Consider the following 25,333-nt stretch of genomic DNA (forward strand, 5'->3'; position numbering starts at 1 on the left):
CTAGACTTAAACTGTTGGTTAGAGAGGTTTCACTCTATAGAGATTTTCAGCTGACAGCCCTAAAAATGCATGACTCCACTAAGATTTTTACTTGCCACACATCACACAATAGCTATGCTTTTTTTTAATAAACAATATTGTTTCTTTCCAAGACAATGCTTTACACAACTGAAAATTACTTCACACCAGTACATGTGTGATAGTCCAGCATTTCTCCAGGCAAACATCCACATATACAAGTCAGTGCCAGAGAAAATCCTTCCTGTTCTACAACTGCCAATGTTGCAGACTTACACATAAATATCCCAATTATTTTCTGCACTTCATCAAATTTTTCTAAGTGACATAGCAAATCTGTGAACTACATTGAGCCACCCTATCCCAGCCTCTGCAGAAAACACAAGGAAAATAAACAGCTCTGCAAGGAATGCAGGGGCAGTAAAGCCGTTTTCAATTGCTAACGATTTAAGCTTTATAACACACCTCCATGTGGTACCCTCTGTTTAAGGATTTAGATCCCAAATACAAAAAAAAATACCCCCACAATTTTGCTATGGCATGGACAAAAGGTACCAGGTCTTCTACTTGTTAGCAATCTAATCCTGGTGATACACCAGGTGTCAGTTTCACAATCAGCTGGAAGTCTGACCCTACACTGGGTCAAACACTGCCATGGCAGTGGAGGAGGACATGGGTAGGTGACAGCACTACTGCTGCATACTGAGCTGCTCTGAAATCCACGTGAGCTTCAACGGAATTTCCAGGACAGCAACTCCCCTTGTGCTGCTGGAGCAGGTGGCAGGTGAGAAGCTATTTAGATAGCCCAGCTATGTGCTCCAAAGCAGAAGCTACCAGAGAAAGGGGAATGAATACAGGGAACACCAAACTGTCATCCAGATCTTACACGAACACCTTACCCCCAACTCCCCTCACTTCAGACTGCACTGTGACTTTTCTTCCCCAGACACTACAACTCCTTGAAATTTGCCATTTCTGTCACAGTACATGTGAGCCCCTCGCCTATTCTCTGCAGCAGCAGCACAGAGCATCTGTAATTACGGATATAAATAAAACCTGAACATTTCACTTACTAGGACCAGGAGCAAATGCAACAGACTCACAGCTAGAATTTGAACTAGAAGCTCAAGACTGACAGAAAAGTGTCATATAAAATTAGGGGACCTCTGTCTTAATTTGTTACAGCATTACACTGCAAATAAGATGTCTTAATTTCTTTGAGACTGCATTTTGATCTATTATTGTTAGCATCTTGCTTATATTAGGAGGGCAGGCTCACACCATGACACAGAGAAGACAATGCAGAACAGGGACTGAATGTGCCTTGCAAATAACCCCCTTCCCCAGAATGGAGAAGGAAAAAAAGGCACCAGCATATGGAAGACATATCCAGTTTCCTCATATGATTTTTCCATCCTAGGAACATCCTAGAACCTTTGTGGAGATCTAAGATTATAAATTTTCTCTGGATATTTGCATAAAATCCATCCAGCATTATTAGTATATGTAGGCCATGCCATAATGCTCCTCATGCATTTCTCTATTGGGACCACAATCCCTTCCCTGTAATCAAGAGGCCAATCTTTCCTCCAGAGCTGCAATGGATATTGCCGTTTAGCCCCTCTGCATACAGAGGTCAAAGCCTTTGCTTTGCCCTTGCAATGCCTCAGGCTGACTCACTGCTCCATCTGCTGAGAGACTCAGCACACATCTGCTCCTGGGCTGCCAGGCAACACTGCCTGCAGCCAAACACTGCCTGTCACACCCTGCACTTCACAGGTCATGGCAGGAGCTTTCTGAGACCCTGGGAAAAACCATGTCCCTGAAGAGCAGCATGAATTTGGGTATAAGAGTGAGGACTGTCTTATGTTAGTCGTCTAAAGTCAGAACAATAAGGAAAGAAGATCTGAGCCAGCTGTCTGCTATTGAAGCATCAGTGAAGAAACCCTGCACAGTACAGCTGCAGACATGACAGAAGTCCTGACACTGCAGCTGTACTTGGCTTCTCTTGTTCAGCTGCAACGTGGAATGCCCAAAATGCAATTACTTGCAAAGAATTTAGATAAAAGACAATTTTACAAAGCCTCGAGTCAAAGCTCTGACACACTTAGGCCTAGCACTGTATAGCAACAAAAGCCTAATCATTCTCACAGCTCTGGATTTAACTGACCTGGCTAAAGCTAGGCTTGTAGCAATACCAGGAAAAAAAAACACCTGGAATCCCTCATTTCCTGGGGTTAAGAGTAGACTCAGCTTCTTCTCACAAAAGCAGACCTAGCAGAAAATCATTGTTCTGTGTTTTGGTTTTTTAAACTGAAAAACATTTTTATCTATTATCCTTTGCAGCATCTATTCATGTTTAAATGAATTCTATACCATTTGTTTTTCCATTCTTTCAAGTTTTGTTCAACATTAACAAATGGTCACATTTGTTAAAACATGCAGTGTCCTATCCTGGTACTGAAAAATTACCTGTTGCCTTTATTAAGCAGAAGGCTAACATAATTAAACTGCCTGTTACTGCATTCACCAATTAAGAAGCGTAACGGTGCAATCAGTTCTGAAAGGAACCTTTTTCACACTGAACAAGATGTTCAAAATACTTGCACAATTACTCTACAGGCCCCTTTCAGAAGTGCTTGGTAGGAGAGTCTGTGAACAGACTCCTGGCTCAAGCTGAAAGAAATCCAGGGAAGTTCTATTTTCACCTATTTAAATTCCAAAGTTCCAGGGCAGAGAGACACCCTGGTCTCATCCATCCTTAGGAAGACACAGTCACTACCTTTCCAACAATCCTCAGGTGCAGTACCAGAACACCAAAACCTCAAGAGAAACAGGCTAAGGGGGGATGCAGGGCCCATTAAAAACCCTTAGCATTTTAATATCAGTGTAATTAGGTACCATCAGATGACTGAAGTGTAGTATTAACCTTGTCTTGTTCATTAGACAGCAGTCTCTAAGAAGACTATGTTCTTAATGCATTTGGCTTTCATTAATATTTATACAGAAAATTCACAAAATATACTTTGCTGTCTTCTCTCTTATACATTATTATGCATTTAAAAAATAACCAACACAAAAGTTTGAAATTTAATTTATAAAAAAAGATTCACAAAGGTTGTTTAAACGGCATGTCCATTTCAGAGCATCCCAGAAGATTCAATATAAACCGAGGATGAGAACCAGGGATCAGTCATGCACAGGTTCACACTGAAGTATGTGCATGCAGTGAACCTGCAGGGTCTTTGGAAAACCCATTTCAACTGACTGTTTACTCCAACATGGAGTTAAGCACTGACTGCACTGCTTGTCAGACACAAGCAGTTTAAGAATAATAGCAAATGGTGGCTTAGTTAGAAAAGTTTACACATATCCTGAGCAGTCTTCAGCTCTTCACCTGTGGCTACACTCTCCTCATGTGTCCAATAGTCATTAAGTGTAAAAGTAACTGTCATTTGTAGTTCAAGTTCTTTATAAAAAGATTTCCAGGGTCCTTTATAAAAATTTTTCATGGTTCTTTGCTTCTGCAGATGACATGATAAGACAATGAGGAAGGAGATACTCATGGCTCCACATTTAATGTCCTCTTCCTATTTTAAGAGAAAAGAAAAATACATCAAACAATTCTTATCTTAGTTGTGCTTAAAGCAAATTCTATACATAACATTGAAGGAATTGATAGAATAAAATGTGAAAAAATAACAGTTTTACACATGCATCAACAAATGCACAGCTGTGCTTCAGTTTAAACCACCAGGATGCACAGATATCTCTTGCATAGAACTATAAACATCTATAAGACATTAAAAATCAAAATATTCTGTTCAGTATTTACAAGCTTAAGAAATCAGGAGCTTTTCTTATTACTAAAAGGTAAGAACACACATACTCACCCCGAAAGCCTCCTCCACCACCTCTTCCTCCTCTGAATCCTCCTCCTCCTCCTCTACCTCCTCTGAATCCTCCTCCTCTTCCTCCACCTCTGCCTCCTCCAAATCCTCCTAAAACAAAAGAAAGAAATTACCCTTTGAGGAGCATATAAATTCTTGGTTATGTACAACAATTTATTTCATTGACAGCTTCTGAAATGAAATGAAACGAATGACAACAAAAACCAGAAACTGTCAATTGCCAGACAGTTACCAGGTCAATTACTAGTACCTTGTTTCTTCTAGGGACCATATGGAGCATTTTAGGTATTGCTTAATATCTGATAAACCATGTCCAAAATACTAAAGAGACTTAACTTCATTTACAAGAGCAAAAAATGGATTACATATATTAACCAGTAATTCATTACAACTACTAGTAATTGTTATCAACTAATTACAACTCAACAGAACATCAAAACAAAGAAATCAAACCATGTTGAAACACATGGAAAAGAGGCAAGAAACTGATGTAAGAAAAAACAAACTTCAGCTTTAATTGAAGAGTATATCATAGGTGATGCTCAAAAAGCTTTCTGGCTTTGTTATAAATCAGCATTCTCTCCTCCTTATGCTTTGGAGCTGTAATTTAGCCAGTCTCACCACTTGAAAGGTATCACTGCCTTTTCTATAGTCAAACAGCAACGTTTTTATTTGCAATACAGCTGTTGATATTAAAGAACTCACCAGCAGCTTTAAAAAACAAAACACAAATACTCCACAGAACAAGTGACCAAAGCAACCCACAGCATCTCAAATAACTCTCAAATAACATTCTGTAGCTTTCATTCTTGTGACCTTACCTCTACCACCACCTCTTCCTCCCCCACGTCCACCACCACGTCCTCCTCTACCACCTCCTCTGGGAGCACCTTTTTCTCCTGGGGGCCTTGGCAAAAATCTCTGAAGAGGTAGCAGCTTTGCTGGATCAATGTAAAACTGCAGAAGAGAGTTCCATTAGGCTTTCAAAATACCAAGACTAACAGCAAATTGATATCTCCCTCTGCAAATATCCACAATTTGGTTTTATCCCATCATGTCAAACTGCCCTCTGCAAAAAGCCAAATAGAGAAAGCACACAAAAAGTAAATCACAGAATTAAAAAGCTGCTAAAGTATAGGTGATATTTGTGTGATTCTTACATCATGGGCAGGGAGAAGGAATAATGTGGCAAACAAAAAACTGAAAAGGACAAGGAACTAAATTCCTATGTATGCAAAGAACAACCAGCTTTTAAAATTATTAAAAACTTAATAAAACTTTTATTATCTGCTGACAAATGAGACCTAGCTAACTGATGACTTTCAGTAAAATTCTGTTACTGAGACTGACTTACCTTTTGCATTTTTTTAAATGAAGAGGCTTTCATGTTCTCGGACAGTTTCACTGAAAAATACTGTTGGTTTCTCTAAGGAGCATTGCAGCAATAAAACATTAAAAACAGTGATTTTGATCCGTATATGGAAGGAACATTCAGACATTTTCTAAGATAGTATTTTATAAATTCAGCCAGATTTCACCACAATTGTGATTAAAAGTGATTTAAACATGCACATTATAGTTCACATTTAATGTGGGAGAGGAAAATGCATGTAGCTAGTAACTGATGCTCAACCAACAGGCTGAGTCTTGACTGACGTGTTACAGGGTTACTCCCCCAGCTATCCTGCTTTTGTCATGGATTCTATCTATCTGGCAGTGACAACAGAATGCATCCAGTGTCTCTGTGCCAGGCTGGCTTTGCCAAAGATGTCCTGGCACATCCCACTGTTATGGGCAGGTTAAGTAATAAACTGGACAACTGATGTGCTGAGCAACAGCACATCTTCGTATAAACTCATTTTATAATAAAATAATGAGCTGGAGCATGACCAAGGTCCCCTAATGCACAAAAAACCCCAAGGCCCTTGATCCAACTCTGTTATGGCTTAGTAATCTAAAGCAGAAAACTTGGTCAGTTAGCCAGAAAAAGTAACAACTTGGACAACCATGGATCCAAGAGATATCATCAGTATTGGGAAAGAGTGAAAATCTCTGACTGACTTCAAGTACTTTGTCATATCAAAAAAGCTCTAAGAGAGGCACTTAATGTGAATGAAGCACCTACTGAGACCAACAGTTGCAGCAAATCTCACATATAACAGGTAGCTAAATCCTTTACTATATTAAAATCCTAGAGAAATCCCATTTAATATCCAGTCAATTAAAAAAAAATATATATTCTAAGTCATTCTTTTTTTTGAAGGATACAAAGTCTCTCAGCTGTCCAAATATTTCATCCACTTTGCCAATCTGCTCCTTATTTTCCAGGTACACCGGGGCATTGAAATAAGGCACCTTGTTTTCTTCTGTTTTACATTTACAAACTATATCATCTTCACAGGGATGCATGAACTCTCCCAAAACTGAAATAAAGAACAAACAAGCTAAAGAGCTGGAGCAGACAACCAAAATTAAATAAATTAAATTTCTCCATGTAACTTACAAACTACCCTTTCTGGAGGGCCCTGGTCATATCCTCCTCTGTTGAAGCCTCCTCTTCCACCTCCCCGTCCAAAGCCACCTCGTCCGCCACGGTTAAAGCCACCTCTGTCACCACCACCACCTCCACGGCTGAAGCCACCTCCTCTTCCTCCTCCACCTCCTCTTCCACGAAAAGACATTCTCTACTGTTTCCTACATTGTGAACAAAAAAATCAGTTGTTTAAGATATAAAAGATACATCACATTTGATTTGCCTTACAAATTACAGTCTCCTGTCAGCCTGGTTTGTTAATTTATTGGTTCATCCTTTTCAATCATCAATACAAACATGCTGGCCTATGAAAAATCAAGTTTACACCCAAGATGTCATCCACTGCAACATCCAATTGCAAAATGTGACTAGCAGCAATCAGCACTTTTTTCACTCATCTGTATAAAGGCTGATGACAGTCCCCAGCCTCACAAGTGGCACAAAGCGAGAACATCATAGAATGGTTTGGTTTGGAAGGGATCCTAAAGATCACCTACTTCCAAACTCCCTGCTATGTACACCTTCCACAGGTTGCTCAGGGAACCCTATGCAACCTGGCCTTGAATATTCCCTGGAATGGGGCATCCACAATTTCTCTGGGCAACCTGGTCCAGTGCCTCATCATTCTTACTGTAAACTTCTTCCTAGTACCTATCTCAACCTACTCTCTTTCAGTCTAAAACTATCTTCTCTTATTCTATCCCTATGTCCCCTTGTGAAAAGTTCCTCTAGAGCCTTGCTGCAACCTCCTTCAGGCACTGGAGCCTTCTCTTTTCCAGGCTGAACAATCCCCACTCAGCCTGACTGCAGAGGAGAGGTGCTCCTAAGCCCTGTGACTGCCTTCGTGGCCTTCTCTGGATCTGCTCCAAACACTCCACGTCTTTAATGTGCTGGGAGCCCCAGAGCTGGTGCAGCCCTGCAGGTGGGGTCTCATCAGAGCAGAGCAGAGGGGCAGAATCCCCTCCCTGGTCCTGCTGCCCATGCTGCTCTGGAGGCAGCCCAGGACAGGTTTGGCTCTCTGGGCTGGGAGTGCCCATGGCTGGATTGTGTCCATCCTGCACCCACCACACCCCCAGGTCCTTCTCAGCAGGGCTGCTCTCTGTCTGTCCATCCCCAGCCTGTGCTGGTACCGGGGGTCGCCCCGACCCTTCCGCTCGGCCCCGTTACACCTCAGGAGGTTCCCTCCGGAGGCCGCACTGGGCGCGCACCCGCGGCGCCTCTCAGGGTCCTCGGGGCGCGGCCTGCAACCAGGGCCTGGGGACCCCGGCTCGCGGGGCCATTCCCTGAGGGATGACAGACAGACAGGGGTGACTGGCGAGCGAGCGAACAGACAGACACGCGGTTATGACAGGGGCTCCATCTCCTCCCGCGCGGGCCATACCTGCACGTGCGCACCGGCCCCGCCCGGAAACACCCCCGCTGCCGCAAATGGGGCTGCCTGCCGTAAATGAAAGGGCACCAGCCGGCCGACACTGTCGCAAACGGCTTTAAATTCCCCATGACTCCCGCGCCGCTGTGGGATGGGCGTGGCGATGGCGGGAGCGCTCCCCACAGAGCTGATCTGTGTGTAACAACATTGCGTATATCAGCACCGTGTATAACAACATTGCTTTTTCACAATAACCTGACAGCCATGGACGGCCGCAATCAGGAGAGCCGGTGTGGTGGATCGGTCGGAGTCTTCTGCGCACAGAAAAGAAAAGTGTAACCCCAACAAGCGCTTCCTTTTAATAATTTGTTTCAAGGGCTTTACTTCTGTCATCTCGTCATACACTTACGACAAAACCAGTTAAGGCAGGATCTTTTGAAGAGATCAGATTTATCAGTTAATAGTCGAGGGTACTGTACTTTATTTCTAAACGCTCTTCAAAATATTTTTCTAATGGTTAAAAATTAAACACAAATCTAACAGCTGACAGTCAAAAGAATCCCAGCCAGAGGAATTTGTCTAGAAAGAGATAAAATTTCATCATGCGAATGCTCCCAATTTGCTTGGCTTTCTTGTGCCTCTTTTGTCTTTGTGGATCAGAGGTAAGATATGTTTTATTGTGTTAGCAGGATTTTTTTAAAAAACGTTTAATAAACAGTTTATTATTATAAAAGCAAAGCGAATTGATTTTTTGGAAAAAGATTCCTTTCATACATTTGTTTTAGTCCAGGCTGAATGTCTGAAGTTTGTTATTTCTCTTTCATGTTTTGATTCTACCTAGAGCTTATGCTGACAGGTTTCTGAAAAAGATTTTAATCACGATCATATCCCAAACCAAATTTGCAAGCATGGCTGACCACAGAAAGGCTCTGTGATTTTCCCCACCTCCCTTTTCTGAGAAATGGGATTGCAGTCTGGCAGCATGGTATTATCCTACTGCCAGAAGGTTTCCTGCAGATTGTCTCCGGGCAGACGTGTCCAGGAAAGCCCATTTGGGCTGGGCACTCAGCACAACCCAAGTCTTTCAGAGAAATTCTGAGATAAACATCAGCACCTGTAGTTCCCGTTAAGGAGGAACCCCTAGCACAATACGGGAGTTGTACCAAGCCGGATCCGGCTTGTAGTTTGGATTCTGCTGACCTGAGAATAGGAGGAAAAATTTAAAAAGATTATACAACCGTGAAAAGGAGAGGTATTGGATTAAATTCTGCCCCAACTACATCCTCACTGACTTCACCGTGGGCAGGATTTCTTCATGAGAACTTTAAACTTCAGTTCTGTTGACACAGTCAAAGCTGATAAGTTGCATTTGAGGACTAATGTTTTTCTCCCATTTTTGCACAGAGTGCATCCATATATATTTGTCATGTTCCAAGAGCCATCCTACCCTGCAGATCTTTGTAAGTAAAAGCCCTCAGCCAGCACTAGAGCCACCAGAGAACTGCACAAGCACAGGTGCAGAGCCACTCACCCAGAGGCCATCAGAGGGAGGGTCAGAATCTGTATCTGCAGTACAGTGATGGCCAGCAACCACACTGCGGATCCACTGCTGTGCAAAATACAGGAAAGAAACTGATAAGGATGAGCATTTAATTTTCAAATTGCTTTGAGATAGTTGTTAAGGTATTTGAGGTACTTGTTACTTGAGCGGTCATGTGGACTCTGCAAAACAAATCATTAATTATAGATTAATTTGCTTGTAAGTAGTTCATAAATATTTACAGGTGATATATAAATCCATAGTCAACCAGTCCAATAAAACAAATCTTAGAAAAAAAAAAAAAAAACACAACCAAAATTGCTATTTTTTTTATTTATCTGGTGCTTAAATTCCTTTATGTTTTAATCTGCTTACAGTCTCATTGCTGGGATGTGTTATAAACCAATGCTTTTAAAAATGTTTATAATCTGCTGTGCACTTCAGCTGATGTTTGAAAAGTAAAGAGTATAGAGTTTGTGGGAGATCAGTAAGAGTGAAGATCACACTGGGTAAATGATCCAAAAAGAAAAAAAGAATCCAGAAAAACTGAGAAAGACAAGGGGATAAACACTACAAATGCTATTTAGGAACTTTTGATTAGATAGGAAAAGGCTTATAAATAGACACTTTCCTGAGGTCATTGAAGGGATCTGCAAAACTCTTGGTGCAATCCCTAATCTTACTTTTACTTTAATTATTTTTTGTGTTCCTTGGAGAAGGCAGCATCTAATGCTGAGGAAAACCACTTTCAACAGGTTAAGCCTGCCCAGCCAGCTGAGCAAGACAACTACCTCATAGAAGAATGCTTAAGCAACCAGTACACCCACAAGTCCTGTAAAAAAGTTTTTTGTCACCCATGGGAACGATGTGTGGAGGGAAAATGCCTTTGCAAGCTTCCCTACCAGTGCCCAAAGAATGGCTCTGCAGTTTGTTCTACCAGTGGAAAGAACTTCCGTACTTACTGTCAGCTAAAGAGCTATGAGTGTCAACAACCCAAAGCAAAGTTTCTGCACAAGGGAACATGCCTGCCTGAAGGTATTAACACCTCCTTTCTGAACTTTATCCATCGGGGTGGCTGAGGAGATGCTTACACTGTTTACAGTTCAGAAAGGCTGTTCATTTTCTTGCACTAGTAACAACATGAAACAGAAAATGAAAAATACTGAAAATGGGCTGTATCTGTTGATTTTCATTTAAAAAGGAAGTGATTGACAGGCCCAGGTCACCCTGCTGCTAGTTTTGCTGCACAGACTGCTGCAGGCATTTTGCTGCACAGGTAGTAGAAGTAGGATCTGGCCCTCTCACTTCAAGTATTACTGGCTGGTTATCAAAAATCCTCTAAAGAAGGTCATTATACTAAAATGCAACCTGTTCTTGGTAGATCTTCAATTACTCTTATGGACCCATTACCCTCATTTGTCTTTAAACTGACTTGTTCCGAGAAATTAGCAGGCTCAAAGACACAAATTCAGGAAAAGTCAGGAATAATACCTGAAGCTTCTGATTCTAAGTCTACTGTTCTTTCCATATGAACTTTGTCTGTAAATACAAAATTAGTCCTGATTTGGTTTTGTGCTGTCTTTTGACTACATACGTCTATATAATATGATTTTGTTTGGGGATTTTTTTTTCATTTATCTCTTTTCTATTTTTTAAGAAACATTTTCAGTCTCTCTGGGTCATGGAGATTCACGTTTGCTTCGAGTAAAACCCCTGAATACTAAGGATAACAGTTTTGTGTGCAGTAGTGGGTGGACTATGAATGAAGCAAATGTGGCTTGCAGGCACCTTGGCTTTGAATTGTAAGTTTGGGGAATTTTTCTCTGTATAACTGCAGGGGATCTCAAAAAGTAGTGATGCTTACAGAAGTATCTTAACAACAGTTAAGACAGAAAACTCATGAACAATACATTGGCTACAATATTCTGATAGAACTTCTTAAACTGACACCTGAGAGTGAAAGCGTAAACAAGATTTCTGTGTTTTCTTACAGGCTACAACTATACAAACTATAACTGTTTTACTTTAAAATAAAGATGAAGGTCAATGTGGAGGTGTTCTCTCAGGCCTGTGATAAGGGAAGTGCATGCAGAGACCATCCCCAAGTAGCTCTGAGCAATGATCTGTGTGCAGAGAAAGGTTTCTCAAAACAGCTGACAACAGGGTACAGCTGTGCTTTGCCACTTGCATTAGCCAGGCTTACAAGGAGCAGAGCAGGGGTTTTTTTCCTTCACCCCTTGCCCCTGCTGCCACTGCTTGCTCTGACTCCAGGGATGGCTGAAGCCACATGGAGTTTGTTCTTTTTCCTGTGACCACACTGATGGCTCGAGCTGTGTCTTCAGCTCCTCATGAAGTTACCTCTGTATCCTGTACATAATAATTTTACACCTGTACAACTAATTTAACTTAGGTAGCGTTGCCCCCCAACCTTACCGAAAAAAGACCCTAAAAAAAAGTACCTAAAAAACTAAAACTGATATTGCAATGCCTCTCTAGGTGAGAAGCAAGTGTTTTCTAGTCCTGATCAGTGGATTTTCAGATAGCAGAGAAGGGTTTGCCCTGAGACAGAGCACTCAGCCCTGGAGTCTCATTGAAAGCCCCTCTAGTTAATTATTTAATTGATCCCTATTTCTTTTAGGTAGGGGATACATGCACTGTTAGGAGAATACTGCTCAGGTAAAACCAAGAAGGATAAAGTTTATCAATCCCAGCCTTGCAATGGCCTGAGCTTCCTCAGTATTCGCTGGTTTTTATGGCACAAGAATAGCTGGCCCCATGCAGGATGGCTCCCAAGTTACGGCTCACCCAGGTCCACAGAGATAGAGGTCTGAGCTTACAGGTTTTGCTACATATGGAGACTTCTATCCATCGTGATACACAGTGACTTTCACAGTCCTACATATGGATTTTGGGGATAGTTCTATGTAGCAGCTTGCAAAAATTAGCACTTTTTGTTCCAAAGCAAACATCTCCTGTTTACCCCAAGATAACTCCATGGGAAGTCTGCTCTTTTTCTTAGCCATGACCAAAATTATTTGACTCTGAGGAAAATCATATAAATTCTAATAATTAAAAGCAGTGGACAATCCATTGTGAAATTATATAATTTGTTACTATCTTCACAGAGGTGCTGAGTATTACCAAGCCACTTTCGACGTCACAGAATCTGCCTTAAATTCATTGAACTGTCTGCAAATAAGTTGCAGGGGCCTAGAGACAAGTCTTGCTGAATGTCACATAGAGATGAAACCAAGAGCTAGTAATGAGGGACTGGTTAGCCTGCAGTGCCATGAGAATCTCAGAGGTTAGTAGTTCTTTTTAGTTTAATATCTATTTGGTGGTTTTGTATTTTAAATTTATTTTAAATAATGACCAATTTGCTGACCTCTCAGCAACAGAAAACCTGCCCTGAAGCCTTTTGATTATTTTAAATAATCCTTTTGCAGACTTTAAGACAATTGAGGCAATCTGGAGTCAAGATAGTTTTGAGTTTTGAAAAAGCACTGTTGATCCTGAAGTATTTTTATAGATATTTCCCCAAAGAAAACTTATTTCTCCCATGGTTCTGTTTGTTCCACCATCCCTTCCAAGGGCACCAAGGTATATTGTATCCCACAGATCTTACCTCTCCTGGCTTAACTGGAGAGGAAACAGGTGTCAATGTGGTGCTCACTGTTTGAGGGACATCAATTAGCTCACCATTAGCACCGAAGCCAGACAAGCATGACTACAGAGTGAAACTGCTGTCTCTTGTCTCCTCAGTTTCTCACTGTAAAAGGGGAATTAAAGCCTTGTTTAGAATTCTAACAGCTTTTCATTCTCTGTAGGGAGCTTTCTTTGGTACTGGTGAGCATCAGCCTAACATGCTGCTGACTAGAAGTGCTATGAATCATCTCATTTTTTCTTACAGAAGTAGTTATGCACAGACTCTTGATGAGTTCTTTCTAGAGGGGGAACCTCCATCATCCTAATCCTTGAATCATTTAACAGTGGGTTTGAACTGATCATTTCTGGTTTAGTCCTCACCAGTCCTTTCATTAGAAGAAATTCAGTTCCCTTTTGCCAGGCTACTAGAATTTAGAGGAAGAAAACGAGTGGTCACACTGAAACCCTGATAAAAAGGTAACCAAAACAATAAAAAAAATATTCCTATTTACCTGACTGGGCCCCAGCATACCTACTGCTGATAGGCCAAACTGCTGACAGAATCAAATATGCAGGCAGAGTATTTCCCTGGGCAATTATGAACCTGCAGTCAATTCCACACTAACTTCATTTTCATCTTGCTGCACAGTTTGTTCAGATGGGGAGTTTCACTGTGTCAACAAGAAGTGCATTTCTCTGAATAAAACCTGTGATGGGATCAATGACTGTGGAGACCTGAGTGATGAACTGTGCTGCAGAGGTAACAATTTCCTTTGTCAGGTGTTTCAAAATAGTTTCAGCAGAAATCGACCCACAAAAAAATTTTCCAGTGATATAACAGCTAAATTCTCTTTTCCATAAGTCACTGCGTTATTTACAATTATTTATACATAGGCAAGTGCAAAAAAGCAGGAATGAAATACCATTTTGAAGCAGACAAGTGATCTCTTGAGAATCTGGATTTCTTCAGAGAATGGGAAAATACAATGAGGTCATTTAGGAGGCTGATACAAAAAATTAGTCCTGATAGAATGAAAACTTTTTCTTGGAAAAAAATTTATAGTAATTAAACAAAGACACTGGTTTTCCAATGAACTATCTTTAAACCAAAGTAAGATCTCTCTTGAATTTATTACTAATGTAAAATCATCCATGGAACATCTGTGAAGAGTTCCTGGCACACTGCTTATTCATGAGCATTCTTTTAGCATGTGCAATTCCAGCTGTAAAAATTCTGATTAGAAATGAGGAATGGATCTAGCATGACCTGAATGCAGGAGAATACTTTCAAACTTTGGTTTCAGATGCCAAATGCCAATGTGGGTTACAAATCCCATCGTTATCCCTCCATAACCTTAATTTTGTAGTATTACAATTGTAAGTCAGTTTAATCAGATAATTGTGGAAATGTGGTCACAGTAATTCTAGAAAAAAGGTAATAAATACCTATGATTTCATATATTTAGTGGACATGTATTTGGATTCAAAGTGACAAAAATAGTGCTGTTTCAGCTGAATGGACTGAAAACAATGCTTTCTGAAAACAAAGTAAGTATTTCAACTGAGTTCAGTGTTCTTTGGATCATCTTGGGATATCTGGATACGTTTAGAGAACTACCTTATTTTCTATTAAAGGTGAATATCTTAAATAGTAGATTGACATAAGATTTTAGATTAGTTAGAAAGACTCTGCCATGAATTCAAGCACTGCTTTGCTTTTGACATCATTCAAAGGGATCACAAAATTTAAAAGAAAGGAGGTCTCAGGTTCATAATATCTTTTCATATAACCAAGAATTTTAGAAGATGTAGGTTATTACATCCAGTGTTTTCCTATCAGGACTCTTGATTTCTAACCCTGCCTTTAGGCCTTTAGCTCATTCAGCCAAAAACCAGCTTGGTCTCTGGTTTGGTGGGGGTGGGATTTAGCACAAGCATCATCAATTCCTCATTTGAGGTGATCAGTAATGCTGGCAAAATTGAAGATCTTTTGGCTAAGGTTGAGTGTGGACATGTTATGGATGAAAGTGGTATGGAGTGACACCAAGTCTAGCAGTACACTACTGCAGTGGTAACAGAGACCCACATTTTTCAAGTGTTATAACTTCAAGATTCTGAAGTGAGGAAGGCCAAGTATTCATTTTGCTTACATGCACAGAATCTGCTTTTGTAATGCCAAGTCCCCTGTAATATGGATATACTTTTGGTTTACATTTTAAAAAGCTCTCTGACCGAGTGAGGTTGCTGAACCAAATGATCCTGTGATTTACATTTGAAATTCTCCTGTGTTACAGAGTGCAGAGACAACAGTTTCCACTGTCGGTCAAATATCTGTATTCCAAATAAGAATGTCTGCAACAAAGAAATCGACTGCCTCACAGGAGAGGATGAAGCTGGACATCTCTGTGCAGGTTTTCTTCTGAAAGATGTTTTTGTTCCTTTCATTCAGCTCATTTTTAACTAGAGGCTACACAGTGCATATTATTATTTTATTCATTATGCAAGAATCAGTCTTCCAATGTTATGCATAGTAGGAGGAAAAGGTCATAGAATTTTCTTTCCTTTCTTTCTGGAAAGGCATGACAAGAAAACTAAAGGGAGGAAGAAACAGATGGTGTTTTGGGAAGCTTAAGGCAGATTATGTCTTCTGTTTATGTAGCCAGCTATCAAACTGGTATCCCCTAAGAAAGTGTAGAGAGGGCAAGCAAGAATACTCACAAATGAGGAACTAGTTTGTCAGGATAGTGATTCTGCTGTGCTGTTCCCCTCTGTTGAAGATTATGTTTTGTTTGAAAATTAGAATGTTTTCCTTGCTCTCAAGAGACAAAGTCTAAGGCCAAAAAAGTAAAAACTATTGGTAAATGGTAATTAGTACAGGTAAACTGAACTCTAAATGTAAACATTACTGTCAGTGACATGAGAACAGACACAATGCTCAGCCCCTGTTTAGGGACCAAATTCAATGGGCACTTTGAATAAAAGCTGACAAACCAGATTCAGCAAGCATTTAATTTACCTCTCATGTTGAATATCCTCCCTTACCCTATTAAAGAAGGCACACAGTACCCAAGAGCATAATCTATACTGGGGGGAAAAAAACCAAATAAACCTATTACTTAATGCTCCTTTAGGTTTTAGAAAGTTTCAGATTGTTGATGGGGCAGGAGGAGAAATTTCAGTTGTTCCTGGTGGAGGAGAATGGGACATCTCCCCAGAGATCAAAAACAAAACAAGGGCCATTTCTCAGGGTTTCCTGGCAGAAGGGCTCCCTAGGATTGGAGAGTGAGTAGATGTTCTGTACTTACAAATGAGTATCTGCTGGCTGTTGGTCATTTTTAGGCTGAGGCAGCCAAACAGTGCTTAGCAGAAAAGGAAACAGCAGGCACCAGGCTGGAAAGTATTGCTCTCCATGTAAACAATATGCTGTTAGGGATTTAAAATGTGTTCCATGATCTCAGCACACAAACATATATTCAAGTAAATGTTTACAGGTAATTTTAATATTTTGTTATTCTACTACAGGCAAAGAACAAGGTGCTGAAAAGGACAGTATGGATGAAGGTAAGTTTAATTAACCCTCCAAAATCAACAGCATACTCTCTTATTAGTGCCTGTCTAGCTACCAGCCAGCTGCTCAGATCTAGAACACTCAGGTATTCTGACTCTGTGATTTACTGATACACACTCTGGGATTTACTGCTTGTCTCACTTTCCCCTGATTTCAAGAATGCCATAATAATTCATCCTAGCTGAGGACCTATGTCTGCATGTTTTGGCAGCTGATAAACTCTCAGCTGAGGTAAACTCTCAGCAAATCTAGGAGAACACCCTTAAAATTATTTGCCTGAATGCAAGCAGTATTGGAAAATGGAGAGAAGTACTGTGATGCTAAGACACAAGCAATTTTCAAAGCAAAAACAGGCACCAAAATTTTTGGTCCTTGTTTTCTTGCTATTTCAGCTACTGGCATATTCACAGCACTCAAATTTTAGTAAGAATGTATACTTGAACTCTGAAATACGTTTTTCCTTTTTGTTAAAGAAAGAAAAATGATAAAGACGCTCCTTCCCCAAGTGCACTGCGGTGTTAGGAATCACACGCTAACTCGACAGAAAAGAATCGTAGGTGGAGAGATTGCAGGAAAGGTAAAAAAATAACCTTACCAGATATTAGTTCATTCAGCATTGATTTAAATGGGCATTATTTGCCTTTTTTACAGTTATGGAAATAACAAAATCAGCTACAATGCTTATGTCATGTTTTGCAGCAGTGGTGGCATTGCACTGAATGAAAGTAAAGAGAAGCACAATTTATAAAGTAAAATATGGAGTTACAAAATTAAACATTGAAGTACAAGTAGACACTGAAACTTACTCAGAAAAATAATTAATAGTACATCCAAAAATAACAATTCTGTAAAAATTGAATTAAAATTTGTGTCTTTGAAACAGAATACAGCAAAAATGTACTCAAACCAGGTCAGATCCTCCATCTGTTTTTCTGACTACAAGGGGTTTCATGACTGAAAGCTGTAGGGAAGGACACGTTGCACGAAGTCAGAAGACTGAATAAAATTAACTGAATTTTCATATATATATATATATCCATTATATCTGATGGAGCCAAATTTACAACTTCTGGATGGCAGATCTTTTATTAAAATCAGACATAGTCAAGGAGATTAGGTGATACCAAGAGATGTTTTTCCATTTATGCACTAAAAGTTGTACAACTGTAATGATTTCTCATTATTTCTGTTTGTTGATTGAATAGGGTGAATTTCCTTGGCAAGTGGCAATTAAAGACATCAGCAATGAAAGTCCAGCAGTGCACTGTGGAGGGGTTTATATTGGTGGCTGTTGGGTTCTGACTGCTGCTCACTGTGTCAGGTAAAAACAACTAATTCTGAAATAATTTTCTTGCTGCAAGGCAGAAAGATTGATTTGGATATTACTGCCCTTCTTAGCTACCTGTTTGTTAATTTCTATTTGTCTGTTGAATAGAACAGTTTAAAACACTGACTCACACACATTACTGATGAGGAAAATTCAGAGAAAATAGAGTGTTTTGGCAGTGAATAGAAAGATAAAAAGTAACAATGAGTTTGAAGAGGTATGGCATACTTCACTCAGATAGCAGGGGGCAGGAGAGGTTCATTGTAACCACTCTGCTTGAAATTAAATCCAAGGGACCTCTTCTCTTCATCTCTACCTTGTGGAAGTCCAGCATCTGTTCCCAGAGAAAGAATGTCCTTGGAGTCATATATTACCCAGAACACGCCAAGAGCAGACACATAGATTTGCCAGTCCCATCCTCATCTGCTCACTCTTTTATCAGAGCAGCATAAACATCTGTTTTCTCTTTGTCACAACACTAAACAGAGCCTGGCTTTAAAATCATTTTCTGTATTAGTTGCAGTACTCAGCATGTGTCATCTGCCTTGAATTTGCTACACTTCAGAAAAACCTGGGCAATTAAGTCTAGAAAGAAAATATATGTATCTAATGTGGATCTTTATTCTGTGGAAACTTTCATAAAATGAAATAGTTTTAAACCAGTTGAAATGTAAGGTTTGTGTTTATTTCACTGTTTTTTTCCCAGGGCAAATCGAGTCCATCTCTACCGTGTCTGGGTTGGAATGTTGAGCACAGTGATGTACGACAAAGAGATAAATACTTTCAAAGTAAACCAAGTGATAATTCATGAAAACTACAATGCATCAACTTACGAAAATGACATTGCTCTGCTGGAACTGAAAGTTTTTGGGCACAGTGAATGCTCCCTGGAAGACACCAGCATACCTGCCTGTGTCCCCTGGTCAGAGTATATGTTTAAGACTGGTGACAGATGCAAGATTTCTGGATGGGGACTAGAGAAAGGTATTTGTTTTAGTGCTTGCTTCAGGAATGCATTATTTGTATAATTCATTTTCTAATTGTGGTGAGCTTTTATTTTGAAAAGGCTGAAGAACAGTTGTGCACAAAGCACTCAGTGCTGAGTACAGAAAATGTAGGCTGTGGTTTGGCACTCAGTATCACTGTTGGGTTCTCTTTTCTGTACTGCTTCCTCTGCTGTTTCAGCCACTTTGTAGATTGATATGGAGGACGCACCTGGATGAAAACTGCCCTGAAAGTAAGATATTTTCCTTCTGTCCATCTAATAATTCTATCAGCTGTGGAGAACTGTTAATAACATGTAACACGTTGTTTGGTAGCTCACAGGGGCCCATAGTCACAGCCTGTCCTCTGTCACAACAGGATCTGAGCTACAGCCAGCAGTCATGAAACTCAGCACATCCTGTCTCTGCCATGTTTGGGTTCAGCCCAGAGAAGCTTTCACAGAGACAGATAAGCCAAATATAATCATGCTTTCAAAGATTTGGGAAGCATTTGCTTTGTATCACAGTGTTACAGCCTGGTGTTGGAGCTACCACATACTGGTTGTGAGGTTTCTCCTCTCCATACTCAGTAGCATCCACCCAGGAAATGCAACGTTGGGAATTGCTAACAGACAGAACAGAACAGAGAATCTCTTTAGACTTGTGAATACATAGCTCACCCGTATCTTCAGTACCTGCTCCATAAAGACAGAACTGAGATGGAAAAAAAGGTAATAAGGAGGAATCACAACCACATCACCAGTTCACAAAAAGCCATGTACATGTTTCCAAGTGCCTGGAAACCTTGATGTGGAAAACATATGAAAAAAACCCTGAGGAATGCAAGGAAATGGAAAGGGTGAAAACGTCACTAAATGAAAGTACTGAAAGTTTAATCTGCAATTAAACCACTCTGCTTTTATTTTGAAATACATGGCCAATGCACTGTAATTCACATGGGGTAAATATTAGTGGCAGTTTAAGATTTCTGGTTTATAATACTGAAGAAGATATTCTGTAAATAAGTAAATAACTAATTTTCAAATTATTATATTAAATGTGCCTAATGTGTACTTGCCATTTTAAATTTTGAAAATATTTTTTTATTCTAGATTACAAAAGAACATATATCCTCAAGTGGGGAAGTGTTGATTTATTTCACAATTGCTCTGAATTGTATCCAGGACGATTTTTAAAAAAAATGGCATGTGCAGGTAAGCATCAATTTTCTTACTATAATTTCTCTACCATCAAGCTCTTAGTTTAGACCAGACATACTGGCTAGGAATCTTCTAGACTTAAGAAGAACAATAAACAAACTATCACAGTATCACTGTTGGCTAAATGCCAGCCACTGGAGCCTGTGGCATCCACCACTATGCACCTATTTGTAAACAGAGATCAGATGACAGCATGATGAGATTCTATGATTATTTGGGCAAATTTTTGCATGTAATTTGAGTCACCTTTTCTAATCAGACAAGCACATTACAGCCTACTGAACTTCCTACCTTTACTATATTTGATTCTGATTCAGCAACATATTTAAGCAAATGCCTGTCCTAGAACACACAGCCCTGTTGCCTAGAATAGAACTCCTCATCTGTTTAAGACCTTCATTTGCCTCTACCACACTGCATGCCAGGAAAATACAATTTCAAACTTAGATTAGTCTGTCCAGGAAACTGGTTGTCCCTCCTAGTATTAAAATGAAGATTTTGAATGCACATTTTTTGCTTCTCACAAATACATGACTAAAGGAGCACTGAGTATTCAATTTAGAGGGCAGATGATTTCAACTGTTTGTTAAATCAAAAAGTAGAGGCAATCTTTAAACAATCTACTCAACAAGAAAATTAAAAGCAGATATAAAAGTGAAATAATTTGTGATAAATTCAGGATGTCATCTGTAAGATACGGGGTTTATTTAGTGCACCAGTTTTGTAACTCATCTCCCTTTTCTTCAATATATTTCAAGTGATTATACTTTACCACATGACACACATTCAGGAAGGGGATATCTGGGGTTAACATCCTCTCCCTGATGCAAATAAAATCTTTAAAATTAAGGGCTGGTGTTCACAGGAGTTAGTAAACAAGCAAGTATTAATTAAACCAATTAAAGGCAATAATATCTTGTTTCATAGGATTAGTAATCCTAACTCTGAAAAATTCACATAATTCATTCTCAGTATGGTACACACTCAATAAAGAGGTTACATTTTAAAAGTTTGGGAACTCATGCTTAGCATGGTCTCCTTCACACTAGGACAGTCAGCCAATCACAAAAGTGTAGTAAGGAGGTTAGAAATAAATAAACTTTTACTGAGTATATAGGAAAAAAACATATTCTAGCTCTGTAGCAGCCTTTCTGTTTATATCACATCCATCTTGATTAATTTTTTTCACGAACACTGTGTTTGAGTAACTGGTGTTGCTAAAGGTTCTCATCGAGACAGACTCTGCAGTGGGGACACTTAGAGACAGTTGTTCTCCCTCCCATCCCAGGAGTCATGTGCTCTCCTTCTTGTACTTGCCCTTCTGTTTCCATAAAGCTGGTAGAGAAAATAATTGTACAGATGAAACTGGACAATGGGTTATGGGGTAGAGAGGACACCAGAGGCAGACACGGAGGCGTACACACATTTGTAGCATCTTCACTTCCAAAGGAAGCAGTCTACAAATCTTTATACCTTGTTCCATTTTTATGGGCTACTTTTTATAGTAGGGAGTGTGGCTGAATTCTTTTCTATTGCACTGCAAGAACAAGACTGATGAAAAAGCAAATGAGAATTTGGGCCAGCCACAAGTATAAAGAGAGGCCCTGCACTTGAAATGAGTAGTAACACAACTTGAAGAGGTTCAGAATCTTCTTTACTGGCGACCATTACACAAACACCTGTCAGGAAATGACAGAGACCTGAAAAATTTCTCTGCCTTGTGTGCCAGCTTGTACCTTAACTTACTTTTGCTTTTTATTTCCACTTCAGGTACTTATGATGGCTCCACAGACAGCTGTAAAGGTGATTCAGGAGGCCCCCTGGTCTGCTTTGATGCAGAAAACGTGGCCTACGTCTGGGGCATTGTGAGCTGGGGTGAGAGCTGTGGGGAGTCTCGTCACCCTGGTGTGTACACACAAGTTGCCAGCTATTATGACTGGATTAGCCACTATGTGACAAGAGGTCTCATTTCAAGGTACAATATCTGAAGCTCGGGAAATTAAATGATTCCTTCATATCACCTACGCAAAAATAGTCCTTTTCCACAATCAGATGTCATGTAACTTAGCAACAATCAGTACAAATCTTCAAAGAATGTATTTTGAAAATTCTTAACACTCTATGAATACCACATTTTTGCAGATCCTGTGGGAAAAGGATTTTACAGGCAAAAGTCCACCACAAGAGGTCTCTAATAAAAGCAGATGTTAAAATATTTTTTTCTTGTAATCTTGTTTTTTTTCCACTTTTCTCACTGCTTTTCAGTTGCCATTGTTTGTTTAGCTAAAAGGGATAATGATACTGGAAGGAGTTGTTGGAAATTGACTGCACTGGCAATTTGTGAGCTTCACAGAAAGGACAACAGCCAGCCTGCTTTAAAGAACTTACATCATCTCAGGGTCTAAGTCACCAGAAACCCTCAGCAGGCTGCCTGACTTGGCACTTGATTCCTCAGGCTTATTGCAGGAGCACACTTCAGACCACCTATTAATCAACAGATTGGCCATGAACATGAGGTTTGTTGTAATGCAACAATTACTCAAATAATAAATCTGTTTGGCAGGTTTTGCAGCTACAAACTCAGACAATTCATATCTAGTTAATATACACCATCTGATCACCTAACCTGAGGCAATTGTTGTAGCTCTTAAGTTTTATTAATTTAACAGCAGCTGGTCACAAACAACAAAAAAATTTTAAATCTTCAACTTAAATCAAAAGCATCTTTCCATCTTAAGATCTCTGTGTATGTATATATATTTCAGGTATCCAACAAACTCTCAACACCAAGTAGAATTTTACTCTACATGTGGTCGCACTGTATGTGCACATGTATTCTTATACACATACATTTTATATAGCAATATAAATATATATAAAAGACAATGCCTTATACACATAGATTTAATTCTACAAAACCAAGCAGCAGATACAAAGTTAGACTTCTTGCTGAAGAAAACATCAGTGTATACATAATACCTTCACATTCAGCAAGAGCTGATCACAAAAAGCATGCACAAATCCTTTTTGAAGCAGTATAATTTGATTTGTGGACTGGTACCCTCAACACAAAACTCACACAGCTGCAGCCAGTTGTATGAAAAGGATCAGTAGCTGTAGAACATTTTTCACTGTATTCTGATGACAAATACTTTTAATATCTATTTTATTTTATTCCTCTAAATTAATTATCCCGCTGAATAAATGGCATATGTTCACCGAACACAGTTGTTGTGGTGCTTTCTCTTCTATAATTCACCACAGACACACAACAACAATTTTTACATTTTCACTGACTTTTCTTCATCTTCCAGACTTGTAAAAACCCCACATCAGCATGACTTTGTCATGTAAAGACACCATCAGTCACCAAAATAAGTAAGGGTATTAATTCCTTCTCTTGACAAACACACACACACCCTCAACAAGGTGTGCTGTTTAGGAAAGCATTTAAGTATATTCCTACACAGAAATTATTTTGCTGGATTAGAATCTTGGTAAAGAAGTCCTAAATAGGAAAATGCTGGACAGGTGTACAAAGAGCTCCCTCTTTTGTTTGGCTTAATTTTTCTGTGAAGAACTTTCCCCACCAATTTCATTAGTTAACTACACATAATTATTAAATGCTAAGGTTGCAAATAAAAAAACCCCAACAAAACAGTAGAATATGGGTCTTTATGCTCTGTCTGTTCTGAAAGTTTCTTGGTTCTCTTTCCATTTCCTCTTCCTCTTCACATTTAACTTTTGCCCTGGAGCCAAATATGACTGTTTTCTGAGGGATTCCACATAACATCAATCAGAGCTTTCATTACAAAAATTAAAACAATTTTCAGCATAAACACCCATTTTCTCTTTGTGGTTCCAATTCAGTTCACCTGTGAAGCACATTTAGCATTTAGATATAATTTTTTTTTTTAAATTCTGAAAACCAAACACGGTGCTTAGTAAGCAAGTAAGTTCATTTTGGTCTGATTTTTCTTTTGAACAAATCAAGACTTTCATCATTTAACAGACTGTAATAAATGGAATTGATTTGTGCTAACTAAATTGTAACTGTTATTAAAGTTATTTTTAGAAGCAACCAAAAGAATCAGTGTTATAAGGCAGATGCACTCCTTTACCAATGTTACATGTTAAAACTGAGGTACAGAATGTAGTTTAGAAGATAAGTGGTGTCTCAAGACCAAAACAGCCTTGAGATGGACGAAATTAGAATGACTTTAGGCATTGGGCCTAAAAATCAGTAAATATAAGACTTAATTAGTAGACTAACATAACACAACACTTAGTATGCACATGCAAACCTATAGGGTAATGCAAAGGACAATGAGGAAGAGGAGAAGCCTTTGCCAAAAGACCACCAAAAGAAGACTGAAGACCCCCTAACAACAAGTGAGTCATGTGTGTGAAGAAAAGTGACGTAAAGTCAGAAAAATCGGAAATAGGAGGAAATTTACGGGAAACATTAATGAATATGTATAAGCATACAGTATATGAGTTTAGCTTGAAGTGCTTTGTTTTGTACATGAGGCAGGGTGGGGAACCTCCTCCGTACCCCGGTCGGTTTTGTACGTGAGCTGGGGTGATAAGCCCTCCCATACCTCGGTCTGTATTGCTTATGCTTTAATAATACTTAATTATTGGCAGATTTTATATATATATATATATATATATATGTATATATATAAATTGTAAATTTTTATTAAATTACATTCTTTTACTAAACTGTATTTTTTATATCAAATTACTATTCAATTCACTAAATTGTATTCATTTTTAATTAAACTGCCATTAACCCAAGGGACCGAGTTGTCAACATTTTAATTTCATTTATAACACAGACGCACTTTCATTTCGCCCCGCTTTACAACCTCGCCTCGCACTTCTGACGATGCCATGAGAACCACTGAAAACATGTGCAAGCTCGACCGGCTGGGTTTCCTTCCCACCCAGCACCATCACAGAACTCGGTACCTCCGGGGGCCCTGCTCGGCCGGCACCGAGGTACCGGGGCAGGCCCCGCTTGGGGCTGCCCAGCTCGGGAAGGCCGCGCACGGCAGAGGGGACACGGCAGAGGGAACAGGGCACAGGTGACACGGCAGAAGGGACAGGGCACACGGCACAGGTGACACGGCGGAGGACGCAGGGCAGAGGGGACACGGAGCGGCGCTGCCGTGAGGCGGGCGGGCCGGGCCGGGCCGTCCCTCCCGGCGGGCGGG

The 25,333-nt window shown here is 39.8% G+C and overlaps 2 protein-coding genes across 5 annotated transcripts; one reads left to right on the forward strand and one right to left on the reverse strand.

Annotated features, from left to right (window-relative positions):
- Nucleotides 1–84: 84 nt before the first annotated feature.
- On the reverse strand, nt 85–7,926 carry GAR1 (GAR1 ribonucleoprotein). 2 transcript variants are annotated; one of them, XM_023924729.2, is made up of 7 exons: nt 7,844–7,926; nt 6,433–6,623; nt 6,198–6,352; nt 5,284–5,343; nt 4,751–4,886; nt 3,912–4,019; nt 85–3,608 (listed from the first exon to the last, which is right to left on the reverse strand). In XM_023924729.2, exons 2-7 carry the CDS (start codon nt 6,608–6,610, stop codon nt 3,595–3,597), a joined length of 651 nt encoding a protein of 216 aa, XP_023780497.2. In that variant the 5' UTR covers nt 6,611–6,623; nt 7,844–7,926; the 3' UTR covers nt 85–3,594. The 2 variants fall into 2 exon arrangements, with proteins under 2 accessions (XP_023780497.2, XP_023780498.2); XM_023924730.2 differs by having other exon boundaries at nt 7,632–7,849.
- Nucleotides 7,915–22,329, forward strand: CFI (complement factor I). Of its 3 annotated transcripts, none has more exons than XM_023924728.2 (12): nt 7,915–8,493; nt 10,127–10,406; nt 11,029–11,173; nt 12,497–12,675; nt 13,666–13,776; nt 15,311–15,427; nt 16,539–16,577; nt 17,058–17,161; nt 17,790–17,905; nt 18,618–18,895; nt 20,007–20,108; nt 21,885–22,329. In XM_023924728.2, exons 1-12 carry the CDS (start codon nt 8,434–8,436, stop codon nt 22,100–22,102), a joined length of 1,749 nt encoding a protein of 582 aa, XP_023780496.2. In that variant the 5' UTR covers nt 7,915–8,433; the 3' UTR covers nt 22,103–22,329. The 3 variants fall into 3 exon arrangements, with proteins under 3 accessions (XP_023780496.2, XP_023780495.2, XP_086744419.1); XM_023924727.2 differs by having other exon boundaries at nt 7,940–8,493; nt 10,091–10,406; XM_086888293.1 differs by lacking the exons at nt 10,127–10,406; nt 11,029–11,173 and having other exon boundaries at nt 7,957–8,493.
- Nucleotides 22,330–25,333: the final 3,004 nt, after the last annotated feature.

Source organism: Cyanistes caeruleus, chromosome 5 (assembly GCF_971803275.1).
Source record: "Cyanistes caeruleus chromosome 5, bCyaCae1.hap1.1, whole genome shotgun sequence".
NCBI classification, from domain to species: domain Eukaryota; kingdom Metazoa; phylum Chordata; class Aves; order Passeriformes; family Paridae; genus Cyanistes; species Cyanistes caeruleus.